Source organism: Mesoplodon bidens (assembly GCF_964165515.1).
Source record: "Mesoplodon bidens genome assembly, chromosome: 2".
NCBI classification, from domain to species: Eukaryota; Metazoa; Chordata; class Mammalia; order Artiodactyla; family Ziphiidae; genus Mesoplodon; species Mesoplodon bidens.
Window position 1 is genome coordinate 128,533,393 of NC_138177.1, and position 18,773 is coordinate 128,552,165.

The following is an 18,773-nucleotide window of genomic DNA, read 5'->3' on the forward strand; positions in this document are numbered from 1 at the left end:
CCTTTCTACATGGCACTCATTATCTGGCATTTTTCTTCTTTATTTTTTCTGCCTCTCTCCATCTCCTATCCTCACCCTCTTCCCCACCAAAAGCTCCCTGAAGGGCAGTGATTTGGTTCCATGTGCTATCTGCTTCTTGCTTTTAGAATATAAGCTCTAAGGCTGCAGGGACTTGGTTGGTTTTGTTAACATCTATATTGGTTCAAAGTGCCTTTACACATAGTAGGGGCATTCAACACTTCAGTGAATACTTGTTGAATAAGAATCATAGAAAGATGGGGTTCTCTGGTGGCACAGTAGTTAAGAATCTGCCTGCCAATCCAGGGAACATGGGTTTGAGCCCTGGTCCGGGAAGATCCCACATGCTGTGAAGCAACTAAGTCCGTGCACCACAACTACTGAGTCTGCTCTAGAGCCCACAAGCCACAACTACTGAGCCCACATGCCATAACTACTGAAACCCATGCGCCTAGAGCCCATGCTCTGCAACAAGAGCAGCCACGATGATGAGGCACACCACAACAAAGAGTAGCCCCTGCTCACAGCAACTAGAGAAAGCCCACGCACAGCAGCAAAGACCCAATGTAGCCAAAAATAAATAAATAAAATAAATAACTTTATTAAAAAAGAAGAATCATAGAAAGAAAACCCTTTGCCGTTTACCAAGGTTGCATTGTGATGAAGCAGTTGAAATTTTCTCTGAGTTCGGGCAATGGTAAGCATACTGCTTTGTTTATAGGTATAGCCTCAAATTTTAGTCCATTGGGACCAAAAAGGGCCAATGGCATGGATGGAACTAGAAGTGTCTCCTCCATTCTTAACGTGATGTGGGTGTGAGAAGGACACTATAGGAAGAGAAAGCAGCCCCCTTTCTGCTCCAGCGGGACAAGAAGATGTTCTAAAGGAAGCACTGACTGCATTGAAAGCACACACAGAAGATCAAATAATGCTGCAATCCTATAAGCCTGACAAAAGTTTTTTTTGATGTGTGGCAGGTTACAGTTATACTGAAATACACTATGAAAATATTTTTCACTTGTTAACAGATGTTTTCAGCAGATTGGTAAACATCAAAGATTCATCTTGGTCTTTTGTTGTTTCTATCTCAAATACTACCTGCCTCTTTGCTTCATTATATTCTCCCATTGGATAAGGAATAACATAAAGGCATATGATCATTTACAAGTCAAGATATTTAATATTAGCATTTCATTAGTGATTTAAAATATACATCTTTCAGAATATGTGAAGTACAACAAATATATACATACTTTAGGGTAAACAGAATAGAATTTCACAGGAGGAGATACATTTTTTACACCAATAGTATGTTCATTTTGGAGCACAATGGCTTTAGTAAATGATATAAAGTAAAATAAAGAGGACCATCAAGGCAAAAAAAGAGATGAATTGTGATAAATTATTTATATGTTGGACATTAAACAGTCTTCATAGATAGAGTGACCAAATGATTTATCATCCAAAGGGATGCTTCTGAGAGGGAAAAGGCACACTGGCCATAATTAACACTGGGACAACAGACAAAAACCAGGACAAACCAGGATGTGTGTTCATCCTCCTCATGGGGACATTTAATGACAACAAAACTGCTTTGTGGGTTGTTTTTTTTCAAAAGCCAAAACAAAACAAAATAGCTTGCTCATGTGCTAACGACTGGTCCTTTTTTGATTAACTGCTTTGTTTGCTAAAATAAAGCTATTTAATCTGAATATAAATTATTGCTGACAACCGTTAGAAGAGGAAGAGAAATTCAATGGGTAATTATTCAATTTTCAAATTGTTCTGATCATTAGAAAAAAGTTCCCCCTGATGTAAAAATTAATCATAATAGAGACGTCTGCTGGGTACCATTTCTCAATTAAAATATGCATTTTATATTTTTAAGATCACCCCCTTCCAATATTGACCTGGTTGGCAGATAGAGTTCATCTCCAGCCCCAGCCCTTATTGACTGTGGCCATGAGGAGCACTGTGGTGCGAGAATTCTGAGGCCACCTTAGGGCTCAGCAGAAAGGCACGTGGTGATGAGTTGGTGATGTTTACAGGAGACATAAGTTATGGGGCAGTGACAGGTGTGGCAAGTATTGCCATCCTAGACTTGGAAAAATACCTGGTTTAACAATAATTTTGTGACAGATATCTAATACAAAAGAAATAATTACACCTTGTTGATCCTGCATCTTCTACCTCAATAAATCTACTACAGTGTAATTAATACACCATTTACACCACAGGAGAGCAATGCCATCACTCTGAACTGGAATGAAGACAGCTATCTCATGATTTCCACACATCACTGTTTTAAAACTCTCTCAGTCCAAAATCAAAATAAGGAAGATCAAAATCTTAACATCTTAATAGAAAGTAGTAGGGCAAAAGCCCAACACAGTAAACATGCAATTAATTGTTCCTCTGTTTCCATCCCTTACCTATTTTGTTGTCTGTGGGCTGTATTTTTATGTACTCGAGAGAACACTAAGTAATAAAATGAAAATTAAACTTGCTTTTCCTCTTGTAAGCGAATACTAATATCTCCATTTCAAAGAACGATTTTCAGCATTTATTTCACTACCACATGTTTTGTATTATTTATCCTTCATACAAAAGACAGATCTGTTTTGTGCCTTGTAATGAGGAAAATTAAAAAAGATATAGTTGCTACATCTTCTAAAATATAGGAGGCGTCCCTAATATTGTTGCTGCTTTTGTGGCCATGAGTTATGTTCTATCTTTAGATCTTAATTCTCCAATTAAAAAAAAATAGGGCGGAATTAAATTTGTGTTGAGGGAGAGAGCCATCTTCAAATTGCAAGGCACCTTTTGACTACACAGCTCTACTTTTCTAAGAGTGAAATCCTATTGAAGTGGCTTTCCAAAATATTTTGTGGAAAATAAGAATTTATAGATGGTAACGCCTCGTTCATGCTCCCCAAACAGGTGACGAATTCATCAGGCAGCAGGGTCTGTTCTGGAATAGTTTCATTTGGTGATGCATTTTCCAAAAGCATGGTGGTTTCCCCCTCTACAGGGTTTTGCATGTCTGGAGGACTGCATTCTCCTTGATTTAAAATGAGGCTTAATTCTTCAAGAAATAGTGTGTTGCTTAGCGAATTCATACTTGAGACAGAGAAAGAAAAATTAGGACATTTTTTAAACCTGGCATTCTTTCCCAGGTTTAAGCAATCAGCTGGTGGTTCCAGAGTTGAGGAAGCTGTTTCATCATTATTGCTGAGATGGTTTCCCCCAGTGAGAAAATTTGAAATCTGGGGTTTATACCCAGTGTTGAGATCAGGAATATATACAATTGTAGTGTTGGTGAGTAGTGACTTTTGCAGGCTGTCGTTTGTCTCCACGGATCCTGTGTTCTTTTCCCTTTTGTAGTCCATGGGTTTTTCTTCTGGGAGAAAGATTTCTATCTCTGTAATCACTGGATCAACATAAAGGACCTGTTCGCTGGAACTATTATTCATAAATTCACTTTTTTCCTAGAAAGAAAAGACATTGTTTTATTTTACAAAAGAAGTTTAAAGGAGCCAACTGGATAATTGAGTAAGGACTGGAATTTTGCTTTCCCTCAACTTTCCTTTCCCCCTCATTTTTCTTCATAGTGTTTCTCTTCTCATATGATTTCCTCCTTTTGTCTTTTGTTACCCTGCTCCATTCCAAATGTTTGTTAAATTCTCCCAGGAGGAGACTGAAGGAAAGGAGTAATAAAAATAATCCATGCTGTAAGCACATGCCTTTATTTAAAAATTTTAAAGAGAAAGAAGCCTCTTTCATATTAACTTGCAAATTATTTCAGGGCCTTTTAAAATTTTGGACTATTTCTTAATATTATAGTTCCTTTCTACAAGAAAATTCTTTGTTGCTTAAATAAAAGAAAATTGGCGGTGGGGGGTAGTGCATGGAGAATCCTATTTTGCTTCCATTTGAGAATAAGGTTGTAGTAAATGCTTTGTGCTGTGGTTCTAAAGGTGTGCAGCTAGCTGTTCACAATTCAGACATGTCTGTGATGATCAATCAGGAGGGTGGGTGAAGAAAGTTTTTATTTGTATAAAAGCCTGATGACTCTTCTGGTAAGAAAAGGACTCGAGGCCTTCCAGCTGATGGCTGGCTTCCCAGGGCAAATAACTCCCACCCAACACAATTACAAAATTATAGCCACTTGCTATGGACTGAATGTTTGAGTCCCTCCAAAATTCATATGTTGAAGCCCTAACCCCCAATGTGATGGTATTAGGAGGTGGGACCTTTGGGAGGTAGCTAAGTCATGCAGGTGGAGCCCTCATGAATAGGATTAGTGTTCTCATAAGAAAAGACACGAGAGAGCTGATCTCTCTGTCTGCCATGTGAGGACACAACCAGAAAGCAGCCATCTGCAAGAGAGCTGTCACCAGGAACCAGATCTGCTGGTGTCTTGATCTTGGACCTCCCAGCCTCCAAGACTGTAAGAAATAGATGTTTGTCATTTAAGCCACCCAGTCTATGGTATTCTGTTGGAGCAGCCTGAACTGACTAGAACAGTACCCCTTAGTCTTTGGGCAGAAAACAAAACCTCATCTGAAGGAAACCCTAAGGTTCATTTCTAATTCCAGGAGCCCAGAATGGGAAGGAAGTTTGACAAAGACGAAGACCTTGAATAAAGCAGCATGAAGGGTCATTCAAATTTTCTTCGGCTCTGCCTCCCCAAGGCACTTGCCAGGTTTGGGTTGGGAAGGGCAAACATGTAGTCATGGGTCAGATGAAGTCAAAGGAACTAGAGTTGCTATAGTAAACTGAGAGGAAGGGGGTGTTTTCCCCTCTTCAGCCTGGCAGCTGAGTGGAGAAGTGGATGGGAGTCAGACCATAGTGAAGGACATAGAAGAGCAACAGGGACTATTCCAGTGTGAGGACAGTAAAGGAAGAGGAGGATCTGATCACAATGAGGGCAGGGACAGTGCTCCAAATCACAGAATGTCCCCAGTTCCCTAGGATAACTAGTGGGGGAGCAAGACAGAATGACTAAGTGGAATGCATATCAAGACCACAGTATTTATTAGTTGTAGTTTGGTGACTATGTACTTGGCCTTCAGTCAGCTGTTAGCTATGTACTTTATTCTATATGTGGGTTCAGTTATTCCAGACCACCCATCCACTGTGTAGGCAACATTACCTCCTTCAAAATCAACCACGTCCACACCCTTTCTCTCCTTCAAGGATCCAGAGACAAGGATCCCTCCTCTTGCTCCAGGTGAGACTTTCCTCCTCATCCCTTCATAGTCGTGCTTGATCAGTCCTCTTCCTCCCTCTCCCCTCCCCCCCATACTAGTCCTCTCAAGCCCATTCAATTTAGTACAAACACGCTTCTGAGTCCATACTGCTCTGGAGCTACTGTTAATACATTCGTCGCATCAGTATTGAGAGTATTTGATCATGTGTCAGGCATAGCCCCTTTCTTACTTCCCTTCTAGTCTACACTCATCAAAAGATGTCTCCACTCTCAGTCCCCTTCCATTCACTTCTAACTGAACCCCTGGACCACCAGTGACCTGCTCCTTGTCACATTTCACAGATGCATTCCACTTCTTATGTTACAGACCCTCTACAAAGTCAGCACCAAGGACCCTTGCTTCTTGACACTTGGCCCACAACTCACGATGCTCATTTCTCTACCTTCCCATTCTGCCTCTTTCCTAGGACCATTCCTATTCCAATGGACACCCCCTCACTGACTCCTCACTGGCTTTAGCAATAGTTTTCAACCCCTTAACAGTGTTCTCAGCATGGGCTGTGTAGTGGAATCACTTGGGAAGCTTTGGAAAATGCTGAGGCCTGGGTCTCCCCCTGTCCTCCCTCCCCCAAAGACCCTGGGTTGTGGCCTGGGAATCAGGATTCTAGCATGCAACCAAGGCTGAGAACTGTTGCCTTAGGGACTCACCTGGCGCTAGGGAAGGAGTTGATTAACGGGCTCACTAGATCTACAAATAGAGCCACTTTTTCTTGTTTTACAAATACTTGTCTTCCTCACATCATTTGAACAGAGGTTTCCTAGGCTAAAAATAACTTTTTTTTCAAGTTTGAAAACTGTTGATTGGCAGAATGAAGTCTGAGCTACATAATAAGGCCCCCTGTGATCTGATCCCACTCTGCATTCCCACATTATTCCAGCCACTCCTCACATCAAGTGTTTCCACAAAGCAACACCCAACATGCTCTTCTCACCTCTGTGCCTTTGCTCATGTAGGCTGTCTATTTTGAATGTCTTCCGTTTCTCCTGAGCAACTCCTTCCTGTCTTTTAATATGTTTCCTCTATACTCTCATCATGTTTGGTCTCATCTCTGTTACTGTACTACGTCACTGAATTGCAATGCTTGAATGATGTGTCTGTCCCATCAACTGAGTTTTGAACCCCTTGACAGCCAGGCTAGAGAGCCAGAAAGTGTAGGAGCACACATAGCAGATTACTTCCCCGCTTCCATAATCAGCAGCAGCTCCTCCATAACTGGCAAAGTCCCCTATAGCCTCAGGGTCTTCCTGGGGCACCCTTCTATTCTTTGCTAAACTGGATACTTGGCCCACCCTTGGTGACACCATCTGCCATAGTCCCCTCACATTCATCTTCTCGAATTCCACTGGGTCTCAGGAGCAAAGTGGTGTCCTCCTTGGGCTCCACCTGCTTCTCCAGTCTCATGTAAAACAGAAGCCCCTTTGTGTCTCTGAGGCTCGATCTATTGAGATTTTCTTCCCTCTTCCTTTTGTCCCTGAAGACACCTTCCAATTGCTTGGCCACCAAGTAAGTGGCTCTGCCACCTGACTTACAATCTTCCATTCACTCTTTTTTTTGAATGGCATTGCTTCTCTCTTTCATCTCTCTTTTCTTCCCTTAGTCCATTCTCTCATCTCTCTTAAGTATGTTTTGAAATATGTATAATTTTATCTCTACATAAGTTATACAGTTGTGCAAATATGCACACATATCTCTTTATTTGAATGGAAATTCTACTCTAATTATTGGACTGCACTCTTGGTTTCAGCTGCCATTTAGTTTGTATTTGATGGTGTTTGGTTACCTGTAGCATTTTCACAACATTGCTATTTTCTATATTAGGAATATCTTCATAAAGCCACTTCGGTATTAGCAATAAGATTCTTCTTTTAATTCTAAAAAACAAAAAATGACTAAGAATAAGCATCTTACTTGAGGATTGGTGCAGGCAATCATCTAGGAGATTAGGAAATCAACTAGAATGGAATGCATAATTAAAACCAAACTTTCCGATGCAGAAACTAAGATTTCCATCTCTTACTTTAAAAAGTTATGTGGGAAGTTGATTCAATATCTTTTCAGATTTTCCTCTTCTCTCTATTGCTCTGCCTGTCTCTAATAAGCCAGAACATTACAAAACACTCACACTAGATTCAAGATAAATGGGAGAACCACCCAGGAGGTGAAACTATATACATGTTAAATATGGCAAACCATTATAAGTGGAGATGTCAGTGTGGAAAAGTTTTTAAAACCTAAGGGATATTTTGTAAAACTTTCCAAGGGGACCATAACCACAGAGAAATATTAAAGAAGAGAATGTCATATAATAAAACTATAATATTTGAGCTCCTCTAATTGTAATGATTCTAAATAAGGTTGAGATGATAGTGGTGGCTCCAGACTTTCCTTATGTACTTGGAGCAGGAGTCCGGGGAAGTTGGCTTGCAGTTGTGTGGCATGGTGAGGACACCAGTTTTTACTTAGGCTGTGTACTTATTACGGATCTCTGGGATCGGGTGATGGAAGGAAGAGTGAGAAGCTGTGAACACCTCACTTTTCCTCCTAAGCTACCCCTTGGCACTGCCACTGTGTTGAAAGCACTTTCTGCATTTATGTAAAAATTGATTTGAGCAAAAAGGTTGTCCCAGGAGCTTCGAAGAGACTACACTGATCTCTGGCACATTATTATGTGTTAACAACGCAACACAACAGATCAGACTCTTGTATCTGTTTATGCAGCTTCTCTAAGAACTTTTACTAAGTAACAACCAAATTGGCTGCATGGGCTTTGCTTGCCCAATTTGACCTTGAACTGTAGGGTAAAAAATACTTTCTTTACACATATTTATACAATGTTTTATGGTTCCGTTTTTAAAATAATTCACACTCCCTTTGTATACCTAAAATTAGACCAAATTGATAAGTTCATGCTATTGAAGAAAAGTTTTTATACAGCATACTGATACAGTGAGAAACATATATATGTGTGTGTGTATATATATATATATAGATAGATAGATACCACTCTTGTTTTCATTATATTTAAAATTGTTTTGCTCTCCATTTTCCAGTTCTGTTTCTAAAACAAGGCTTTTATAAATAATGTAAAGTTATAGTAAAAACAGTATCTGCTCATATGTAAAATAGTAATATTGGAATTGTCTCTAGTTTTATCTTTTTAAAAAGAATGCTTATTTAAATAATTAAATTAGCAAAGAATTGTTTTATTTTCTTATTTATTGTTACCAGTAGGAAGTTAAGTTTTAGTTCGTAACAAACAATGTTATTTAAAATTTTACACTCTCTAGGACATGTTTGGATAATAACACAAATATTAATATGCTTATGTACTACAAGTTGGAACATTAAGATATTTCAAAGGGTTTTATAATCAAGTATATTTTAAAACAACCTAAAATAAAGTTCCATATTAGTTTTCTCACCTCACAAGGGTACCAGGGATATATTTATTAATGTGTAATTTAAAAGCTTAGGTTTTGAGGAAAAAGCCTATGTAAATTAAAAAAATATATCACTAGTATACTTTATTCACAATAGCTCATTCTGAATCTCTCTACTGCATTTTGATTATAAATTTCAAAGAAAGAAGGATTATCTCATGAAGCAAGTGATGGCAAGAAATAGAAACTCAGTGCAAATTAGGCAAAGAACATTCACATGTGTTAAATTTGTGCCTCACTGGATGAACTGGGGGACTGCCACATCAAACAACTCTATTAACCAATTAGAAATACTCAGTGCATCTGGTAAAATTTAGGGTGTCAAAGGCCTTGCTTCCCTCAAAGTCTCATTTTAAAATAATTAGGCATTGATCTTTATTATACTAATACCATATTGGAAAAAAATGACTGAAGGAGGCCAAGGGGAATGGGCATTGGGGCTGGATGCTAAAACACTAACACGATTGGTATCAAAGTGATGAATTCACACATTGCCACACTTCTCTTCACATTGATTCAGGGGATTTGCTTGGGTAGAACTTGAGGTAGGTTACGACTTAAGTACTGTGAAGAGTTCAGGCACCGTAGACAGACTTGAGGGCACAATGAGAAGGCTGCGTAGGGAAAGAGAGAACATGGGCTGAGACATCAGCTATGTCTGGACTCCTGGCTTAGTGTTTGGTGACCTTGGGCTGAGCACTTAACCTCTCTAAGCCTCGTGTAAGTCATCTGTAAAATAGGCCACTGAGCTTTTCTGGCAGGATCTTGCAAAGATTAAATGAATGACATTTGTAAAGAGTTTGGCATGGGTGGGTACTCATTAAACAGTTTCTTTTGTTTTGTCTTTCTCTCAAGAAAAATGTTGATGAATTTTTCTAGTAAATCACAGAATTGACTACATTTTGATGGTACCAGTATATGTCTAAATGAGAAAACAAATTCTACAGAAACTTACCCAGTTCTGAGCGATCTGTTAAATATCCCAATCAAAGAAAGAATTGATAAAATAACGGCAAAGACCATTCCCAATAGAAGCCCAATGTCTTGTTGCCTATTGTCTGAAAGGAAAGAAAAATAATTTTAGGTATAATTTCCATCTATGTGACGCCAGAATCATTGTTCTTCTACTCTGCTCCAAGTGAAGGTCATTGATCTCAAAGGAAATAGGAAGGGGAAATAAAATTAACCTTTACCTTGGGCTGTAAAGTGACTGCCCTTCGAAACTGCACGACAATACCTTTTGTTTGAGGGAATTGGGCTGCATATATTTGATGTCAGTGAATTGAGCCTCTGGCAAATGTGGTCAGCATTAAACATTTTTCTGAGCTTGTGCTTGCATATTTTATATAAAAAAGGTTTAGTGATAAACATAATTTGGTTTGTTCGACACGAGTGAGAATTCCCAGTTGCTTGCGACAGAGTCTAAAGCTGGCCACAATCACAACTGAGTTGTTTATTTTTTTTAACCTTTTGTCCAAGACAGAAGTTATGTACAACTTGTCACCATTCTTCAAAATTTATTGTTCATGAATGTTTTCCTGCTAAAAAAGAACATTCACTCTACTTAGAACAATATATGTTATAAGAGAGAAATCCAAATTGCCATATATCGTACACTGACATTTTATTTTAAAAACAATGCTTTTTTGAATTTTGAAGTGGAATTAATCACCTGTAATCTTTAAATAATTATTATATTCAGCATGTGTTACCTACCAGGCTCATCCCATTTTCTCCCTAGTACATGAAAAACCCTATTTTCTATTTTCAAATGTAAACTTTAATTTGGACATGACCTGTCATGCTGGAGTTGGTTCTGAGCCATGCTGGGTATTGGCCCCTTCCATCCTCCTTCCTCCCCCGCTTTGGCAGACGTTTATCGGATACTTACCATGTGTCAGACACTGAATTGGCCCTGCCCTAGTTATTCCCCAGCTGCACCTAACATGCACTTGGGGGTCTCCACGCTGTCCAACCCCTCTCCTAAAGCCACTGGTGGGCCAGGGCCAGTGTGGCTTACTTCGCTCCAAAGTCCCAGTGGGGTATGGAATTAGTGTTTTCCTAGGACTAAAATACTATTGCTAAGGATTTCAAGCAACTAACGGGAGATACTGGCTTCCACATATCCTTGTGCATTAGTCCTGGAGGAGGATGAATAATTCCCAAGTTAACATGGGGCCAGGTAAAGGGGTTTGAGGAGCAGAGCAGAGTCACCAAGAGAATAACCTGAGATACCTGGGTTCAAACTAGATGCTGCCGCTTATCAGCTCTGTAACATCAGAGCATAATAATGAACTTGCTGAAGCTCAAGTTTCCTCTTCTGTAAAATAATACCTATCTAACAGAGCAGCCATGAGTTCCTAGCCTCCACAATTCCCACAGAAACATCAAGGTGCAGGTCTGTGCAGGCATTTGTAATTAGGGATCTGTGCTGAACCTAAGCACTTGGCCCATAATTGATTCACATAACACAAATTCAGAGTATCCTTACATTGCTTCATTTCCTTTATAACACTTGCTGCTACCTTCCTTTTCTTTTTCTGTTTGTGGTTTCCCCCACTCCCACCCCACCCTGTCTATCTGGAATGGAAGCTCCATGAAGACAGGGGCTTTGTTCATCTTTTTCACTGCTGATTCCCCAGTACTCAGAATAGTGCCTGGCACATAAAATATGTGCCTGGCAACATAGAATATTTTTTGAATAAATAAACAGAAGTCCAAAGAATGTCAATATCACCTGCCAAAGTTTTTATACTATTCTTGCCAGATTTCTGTGCAAGGAGATAAATGCTCTACAACCTGATCTAATATCTTTTTTATGCCTAAAACATTTAGATATGCTTATCAATGGAAAATACAAAGTCATACTAACAAATAAAATGGGAGCTGGTTTGTATAAAGAAAGAGCACAGACTTCAGGATTTGAAAATTGGATTTAAATTTTAGTCCAAACAAGTTCCTCAACCTCTCTGAGCTCCAGTTTTCCCATCTGTAAAATAGATACATAGCACTTACCTCAACAGGTTGTTTTGAAGATTGATGAAGATTTTGAAGATTGAAAAAGATGATGTATATGAAATTCCTAGCACATGGTAGACACTCAAATAATGGTATTTTTTAGGAAGAATTTTTGAGGTCTTGAGCCCCAGCACCAATTGAACTGAACATGTATCTAACCCAGAGCAAAGCTGGCAAAATCTACCTAAACCACTCCTTAAATTAAATTTTAAGCAGATTTTTGTTTGATTATTTTCCTGTGGAAAGCATGTGGCATATCTTACTGTCAAGAAACTTATGCCTGACAATGATTTTTCAGTATGGAGCATTCAAATGGATGATTAGTAAAGACTACTCAACAAACCTAAGCAGTATTTTCTTACCAGAAGTAAGGTGTCCTTCAAAGATGGAAGCAATTAGAAGCCCAGAATTCTGAGTATCATGTTGAAATGATTTCAGTGTGACCTGGGGAACTTAAACAAAAAGAAAATAGTGTCAGCTTTTTATTTTTTGCACTCAGGTTACCCAATTTCCTAAGAGAGTTTCTTCACTTGTTTGGAGATGATTAAAGTAAACCAGTAACTTTAATAGGCTGGAAAGATGGAGTAAAAGCAAAAACCTCTGTGTGTGTGTGTGTGTGTGTCTTCTTCTTTTTATTAAATTGGGTAAATCCTAAAGGAGGAAACATTCAAAGGACAATAAAACTACCTAGGGTTTGTAAGACTTGAAGCTGTGTCCACTAATTTCATGAGGCTTCTAGGCAACAAATTCCAAGGAGCTTTATTTCATTCACCGAGCCAGAAAAAAACACACAACTGGTCTCTACTTGATTCCTTCCAATAGATGATGCAATAAAGTTTAGGTTTCCTTAAGAGCCTCCAAGATATGTCACTTTTGCCTTTGCACGGTCTTAGAGATGCTGTTCGTGAACAGCCTCTTGGCTTCATATAAGAAGCCCAGTTTTGATTAGCAGACACTTTGAGGTTATAACATAAGGGTGGAATGCCATTAATGACTTCCCTCTGCTCCTTCCCAGCGGGCAAGGACCCTGGCCAGCCCTGTCTACCCGTAAATCCTGTCAGAACACTGCTAATGAAATCTGACCAGGGTGGGGTCAGCTGCCTTGGTAGCTAACTTGTTTTCAGCCTGAACTCAGAAGAGTCCTGGATGGGCTTCCCTGGTGGCTCAGTGGTTAAGAATCCGCCTGCCAATGCAGGGGACACAGGTTTGAGCCCTGGTCAGGGAAGATCCCACATGCCGCGGAGCAACTAAGCCCGTGAGCCACAACTACTGAGCCCACGTACCACAACTACTGAAGCCTGTGCACCACAACTACTGAAGGCCGCATGCCTAGAGCCCGTGCTCTGCAACAAGAGGAGCCACCAAATGAGAAGCCCACACACCTCACCTCAACGAAGACCCAATGCAGCCAAAAAAATAATAATGAGAATAATAAAATAAAATAAATAAATTTATAAAAGAAAAAAAGAGTCCTGGAGTTTCCTTACCCACCTCCTCCCTCCTGATAATTAAAAGCTGCCAGAGGTGACTTCAAGGGCACAATTCTCCCAGCAGACAGAAGATATTCCTGAAAATGGTTCTAAGCTCTGGATCTCCAAGAGGGCCTCAAGCCCTATTTATTCAGTCATTCTGATTTCAGTGTTCAAATTCTTCTATTAAAAGAATCACTTTGGGGGCCAGGGAGAAATCACAATTTGAGGTATCCTTAACTGCTACGGAGATATCATAGGCTTGTATAACAAGCTATGTGGCCAGGGCAACTCTCTTTGAGAAAAATATCACAGAGTTCTGATAAAAAGATTCCTATGGGTCTTTGGAAATGTTTTAAAAAGGCTGATCTGGGTGCAAACACAGGCTCGATTGAAGAGTAGTGTTCTAAGAACAATGGGTAGGGAATTTTAGAAGATGAAAACATCAGAAAAGCCAAAAGTTCTTTCCTGTGTTTTTATTCTCACTTCTCCACAGCAAGAGGGAAATGTTTCACTGTGGATTGTGACAAATCAGAAGCTCTTTCTGGCTCCTCAATGCTTCACTACGTCTCTTTTTTCCCTAAGCATGTGGTTCCATCCCCAGTGGTCAACAGCCAGGTTTATTCATCTAAATTAGTATTTTACAGGCTTATGTTCATTCTCAGGGAGCCCAAGCAGGAGTCTGCATCTACATTAGTTTACAATTTTAAGAAAAATATTACATTAAAATGTAACACAACTTTCAATTTTGCAAAATCATGGGTTTATAACATATGTTGCTGGATTATTTTTGTTTTCACCTTTATTATTTTAAAATTAGCATTTTTATTTAAAAATATATGGTGCTGTTGGCTTTTAATACAGGTTAATATAATTCTGTTGTATAAACTACAGGTGGTTATTTGGCATGAAACGTCAGTTATTAATTTGCATCACATAAAAATAATTTTCATATCTGACTAGGGCTTTATTAGCCCTAATAGAGAATAAACATAATCTTCCTTTGGAGTCTTTTTGTTATCGTAGTTTCAAATCAACCATGTGTATTAATTTAAATTAGATTAAATTAAAGTCATTTAAAGAGATGCTTAATTGTAAGAGGGTAATTTCACAAAGAATCAGATATCTGAAGTAAGACAATTTATAAACAAAACTGTCAGAGAAGAAATCAAGCCAATGACTAATTTTTTTATTAATGTTTATTGGAGTATAGTTGCTTTACAATGTTGTGTTAGTTTCTGCTGTACAGCAAAGTGAATCAGTTATACGTATATACGCTGTACCTATATCCACTCTTTTTAGATTTCCTCTCCATTTAGGTCACCATAGATCATTGAGTAGAGTTCCCTGTGCTATTCAGCAGGTTCTCATTAGTTACCTATTTTATACATGGTAGTGTATATATGTCAATGACAAAATTTTTACGTGAAGGACTGAAATGAAGCCATATAGACTATTATCTTCATGACATACTGCCACCAAGTGGCTAGGTCATTTCTTCTTAAATCATACTTAATATTTTTCATTATAAAAGCAGTAACTATAATAGGAAAAAATAATTTTAATAAGAAAAATAAAAGAGAGAGGGGAAAAAACTCTAATACATCCCCTTAATCCACCTGCCATGACTGAAAAACTTTGTTTATATCAACTCTACTCATCAGTGTATTGCCTAAAATGCTAGAAAAAAAATCTCATGGTATTTTTGTTATTTATTTAATATCTGCAATGTTATGTCTGTAAAGAGACGCTTCTGTCCCTGCAGCGGAATATTAAATTATGCTTTATTACTCTCACAGCATATATTTGAGTATACTCAGAAACCCCAAATCATCTCTAATTTGGTAAGAATTTTTATATAACTTATACACACTGACATTGGACACTAGAGTTAGTCTTAACAGAAGGCAGCATGTTTATAGAGAGTTTAGAATGGTTTTTAAAAAAGATGTAGTTTCTTGTTCTTGGACAAAACTAGAAGCATAACTACATTCTTTGGCCTACCCAATACCAGCTTAATTTAATCAAATCCACTCAAAAGGAATTAGTTTTAGCAATAATGTATTCCATCTGTTTCTTAGGGATAATGTCAAATCAGTCTCCTCAGCCTTTCCCTCTACGTCTACCATGGGGCAAAGTGTGTTTTGTTATTCTTTTAAAGTGATGATTTATTGAGTACTAATTACGTTCCAGATACTGTACTAGACTTTACATGCTTTCTCTCATTTAATTCTTACAACAACCCAATCAGGTAGGTAGTACTATTGTCCTCATTTTATGGATGAGGAAACAAAGGCATAAAAAGGATAAATGACTTGTCCAAAGTCACCTAGGTAGAGGTCCAAGAGTGAAAATTCCTACCTGGTTCTGGCATGTAATTTGTGCTGGTCACTGGCTCCATTAATTAATAATCTCACTTTTGTAGCAGGATGGCTCCAGATGGGGCAGCTGAGTCAGCCTTGCGAGCAGTGCTCCCATGCTGAGACTTAGCCATTGCTCCCTGTGGGCTGGCCAGTGTGTTAGAGCTGCCTGGCCTTGTAGGGCTTGGAACCCACCACAATGGACGATGGTTGGGCTAACCCATTGAGCACTGATTCTCAGACTCTTCCAGCCTAGAGTTATCTTCTTCTGAACACCAACTACTTCCCTTTTATACAAGCAATACTTGCTAACTGTAGGATGCTTGAAAAGTATAGAAGAGTATGAAAAAGAAAATACAATTTTACATTTGTTCACAAACTAGAAACAATCATTTTTTTACATTTGTTAACAGTCTTTTGTGTATATCTGTACCCTAGTTGAGATCATGCTCTTTACTAAATGTTGTGTCTGGGATTTTTTAATTTAATATTAAATTTAAATTTAATATTAAAAATTTAATAAAATTAAATTTTATTAAAAATTGTTCAAAATCATCATACTAATGGCAAGTTAATATTTCATGATGTTTGTACTGTGTTTATTCAGTCATCCCCCATTGAGAAAGTGTATAGCTTGGTGATTTCAAATACCAGCTTTGGATTCAGATGAAACTCAGTCCAAATCCTGGCTCTACCACTTGGAGTTGCTTGGCCCTGGACAAGTTGCTTAACTGCTTTGTGACTCAGTATCTTCATTTGTAAAATTGGGTAATAACAGCGCTTCATTCATGAGGTTTGATGAGATAGTTCATACAAAGCACTTAGTACCATGCCTTATACAAATTAAAAGCTTAATAAGCGTTAGCTATTGCTATGATTGGACTTTAAGATTGTTACCAAATTCTTAGTTTTATAATTAGCTTTTAAATAAATATAATTGTACATAAGACTCCTTTCCATAGCTCTGCTTATTTCCTAAGGCTAGATTTCTATAAGTGGAATTACTGGGCCAAAGGGTATGGACATTTATAATGCTCCTTTGTTTATTTTTGTCCTTGCCAGTCTTGGTGTCAGAGCCACACTAATCAAGGCCTGCATCTTAGATGTTTGACCAGAGCTGACACAGGGACCTTTCTAGACCTTTCTCTTTCAGAAGTTTCTAGATATTTAAGAAAGAGAAGCCATATTAAAGGTGTGTTTTTCAAGTAAGTGAAGGTTTTTTTTCCATCTTGTTTTTCTTAAAACATAAACATCTCCTTTTGATTTCTTTCTATTCTCCTTCTAATAATCTCAGCTATTCACAGCATTTACATGCTATCTCCCTAGGCCAATTTAGCTCTGTGGTTGGAATTCAACATTATTGGGCCAAGGCTGAAGATTTGACCCCAGTCCATGTCAGCTGGCAAAGCAAAAGACAGTGGCCAGACCTATCAAATAGGCACCAGAAGCCCAGGGCAGAGAAAACAATACATCAGAACAAACTCTTTATCACACCTCGAAAAACAAGTCAAACAATGAATCATTTCATGAGTTACCATGTTATCCTTGTATCTTAATGATAGGAGGTCGTGCCTAGGCATATTCAAGGGACCATCTTCATGCTTATATTCCTAGGCTGTAAGTACTTGGTACACAGAGAGTAAAGAAGGTAAGAAATATGTATATGGCAATCATATTGTTAAAGAGAAAGAGTAAGAGAAGGAAACGGTAAAGAGCAGCAGCCATCTAGACATTTTCTTGAGTGACATGGACCACACAGAGGTGAGGGTCTGATGCCAAAGTGTAGCAAAATTCTATGTGCAAGAATAGGCAGCTTCCAAGTTTTACCCAGTGGTTTAGGATTCTTCAAAGATGCAACCTTGCTGTCAAGCCAGCATGTACCTGTTCCTGAGTCTGAACAGTCTAGTGGACATTTGCCATTTTTCAGTTGCCCAGCACCAGGACTTACTCTGTGGGCATCCTAGGGTAGGTAGGAGGCCAGTAGGGCTTCCCACTGTGGTAGCCTCAATGGAGCAGAGGCCCCCTCTCCCCACAGCCAGCAAGTAGCTGCAAGCAGATGACCTGAGCCTAGTTCATCAGATGCCCTCCTCCCCACCTCGCACAGGACACACAGCTCCAGGAAATCGCTTAAAATCCAATATGGGTGCAACAGCTATATCCAGGGTCTGGTAACAGCAACACCAGTGGAGTGTCCAGGGCACAGGGCAGGCAGTGGCAGTGACCACGGTGCCAGCTGCAGAGTTCTCACCAGATTCTTCCTAGGCTGGGATTTTGGCTGTGGTTCTAGTTCCTGCAGCCCTTGGATCCTGCTTGTGATCATTTTGCCAGCCTTTCTACTACTTTCCAGCTATCTTTCCCATAATTCTCTTTCTGCTTAAGAGAACCAGATTTTATTTCTTTTGCTTGCACCTAATCGCAGTGAAAACTTGCGTAGTTGGTAAAAATTGCAATTGTTGGTAGTGGGTGGTTAGGTGAGGAGACATGATAGGACAATAATGACCCCACAAAGATGACCATGCTCTAATCCCTGGAATTTGTGTATAGATTACCTTATATGGCAAAAGGGATTTGAGATGGAGAGATTATCCTAAATTACAGGGATGAAATTTCAAGGGTCTTTATAAGAAGGAGGCAGGAGGGTCAGAGTCAGAGAAAGAGATTGGCAGATGCTATACTTCTGGCTTTGAAGATGAAAGGTGAGGCTGCAAGCCAAGAAATACAGGCAGCCTCTGGAGTCTGGAAAGCGCACTGAAACTGACTCTCTCCTAGAGCTTCCGGAAGGAACACAGTCCTGCTGATGCCTTGGTTTTGGCTCAGTGATATTTATTTTGGATTTCTCACCTCCATAACTACTAGATAATACCTTTGTATTGTTTTAAGTTACTGAATTTATGCTAACATTTTACAGAAGCAATAGGAAACTAATACAGGAGATTATTACTTCCTCATGAAAAAGCATAATCTTTATTCTCTATTACCGGATTGCAAACCTCAGAGAAATTGTGAAACTCTTATGAATTGCTTTTTATTCTACAAAACGCTGGTGGTTTATTAGGGACAGGGCCCAAAGATTAAATAAATCCAGATGAAGTGTCTAAAATGATTAGTATTTCAAGGAACATTGTGTATATGTTTAACCCAGTTTAGTAACCACAAATCTACAAATTTATAATCCATCTCAATATGAATGAATCA

The 18,773-nt window shown here is 38.9% G+C and overlaps 1 protein-coding gene across 1 annotated transcript in view; it reads right to left on the reverse strand.

The window, feature by feature from the left end:
* Positions 1-2,855: 2,855 nt before the first annotated feature.
* The window catches only part of IL23R (interleukin 23 receptor), a gene marked incomplete at its 3' end in the record, with an annotated part of 52,796 nt that continues 36,878 nt past the window's right edge, over positions 2,856-18,773 (reverse strand). The window contains exons 7-10 of the mRNA XM_081225393.1: positions 12,112-12,201; positions 9,687-9,789; positions 7,072-7,162; positions 2,856-3,506 (exon numbers count right to left, since the gene is read on the reverse strand). Coding sequence (XP_081081519.1) covers positions 2,856-3,506; positions 7,072-7,162; positions 9,687-9,789; positions 12,112-12,201 — 935 coding nt within the window. The remainder of the gene's footprint in view (positions 3,507-7,071; positions 7,163-9,686; positions 9,790-12,111; positions 12,202-18,773) is intronic.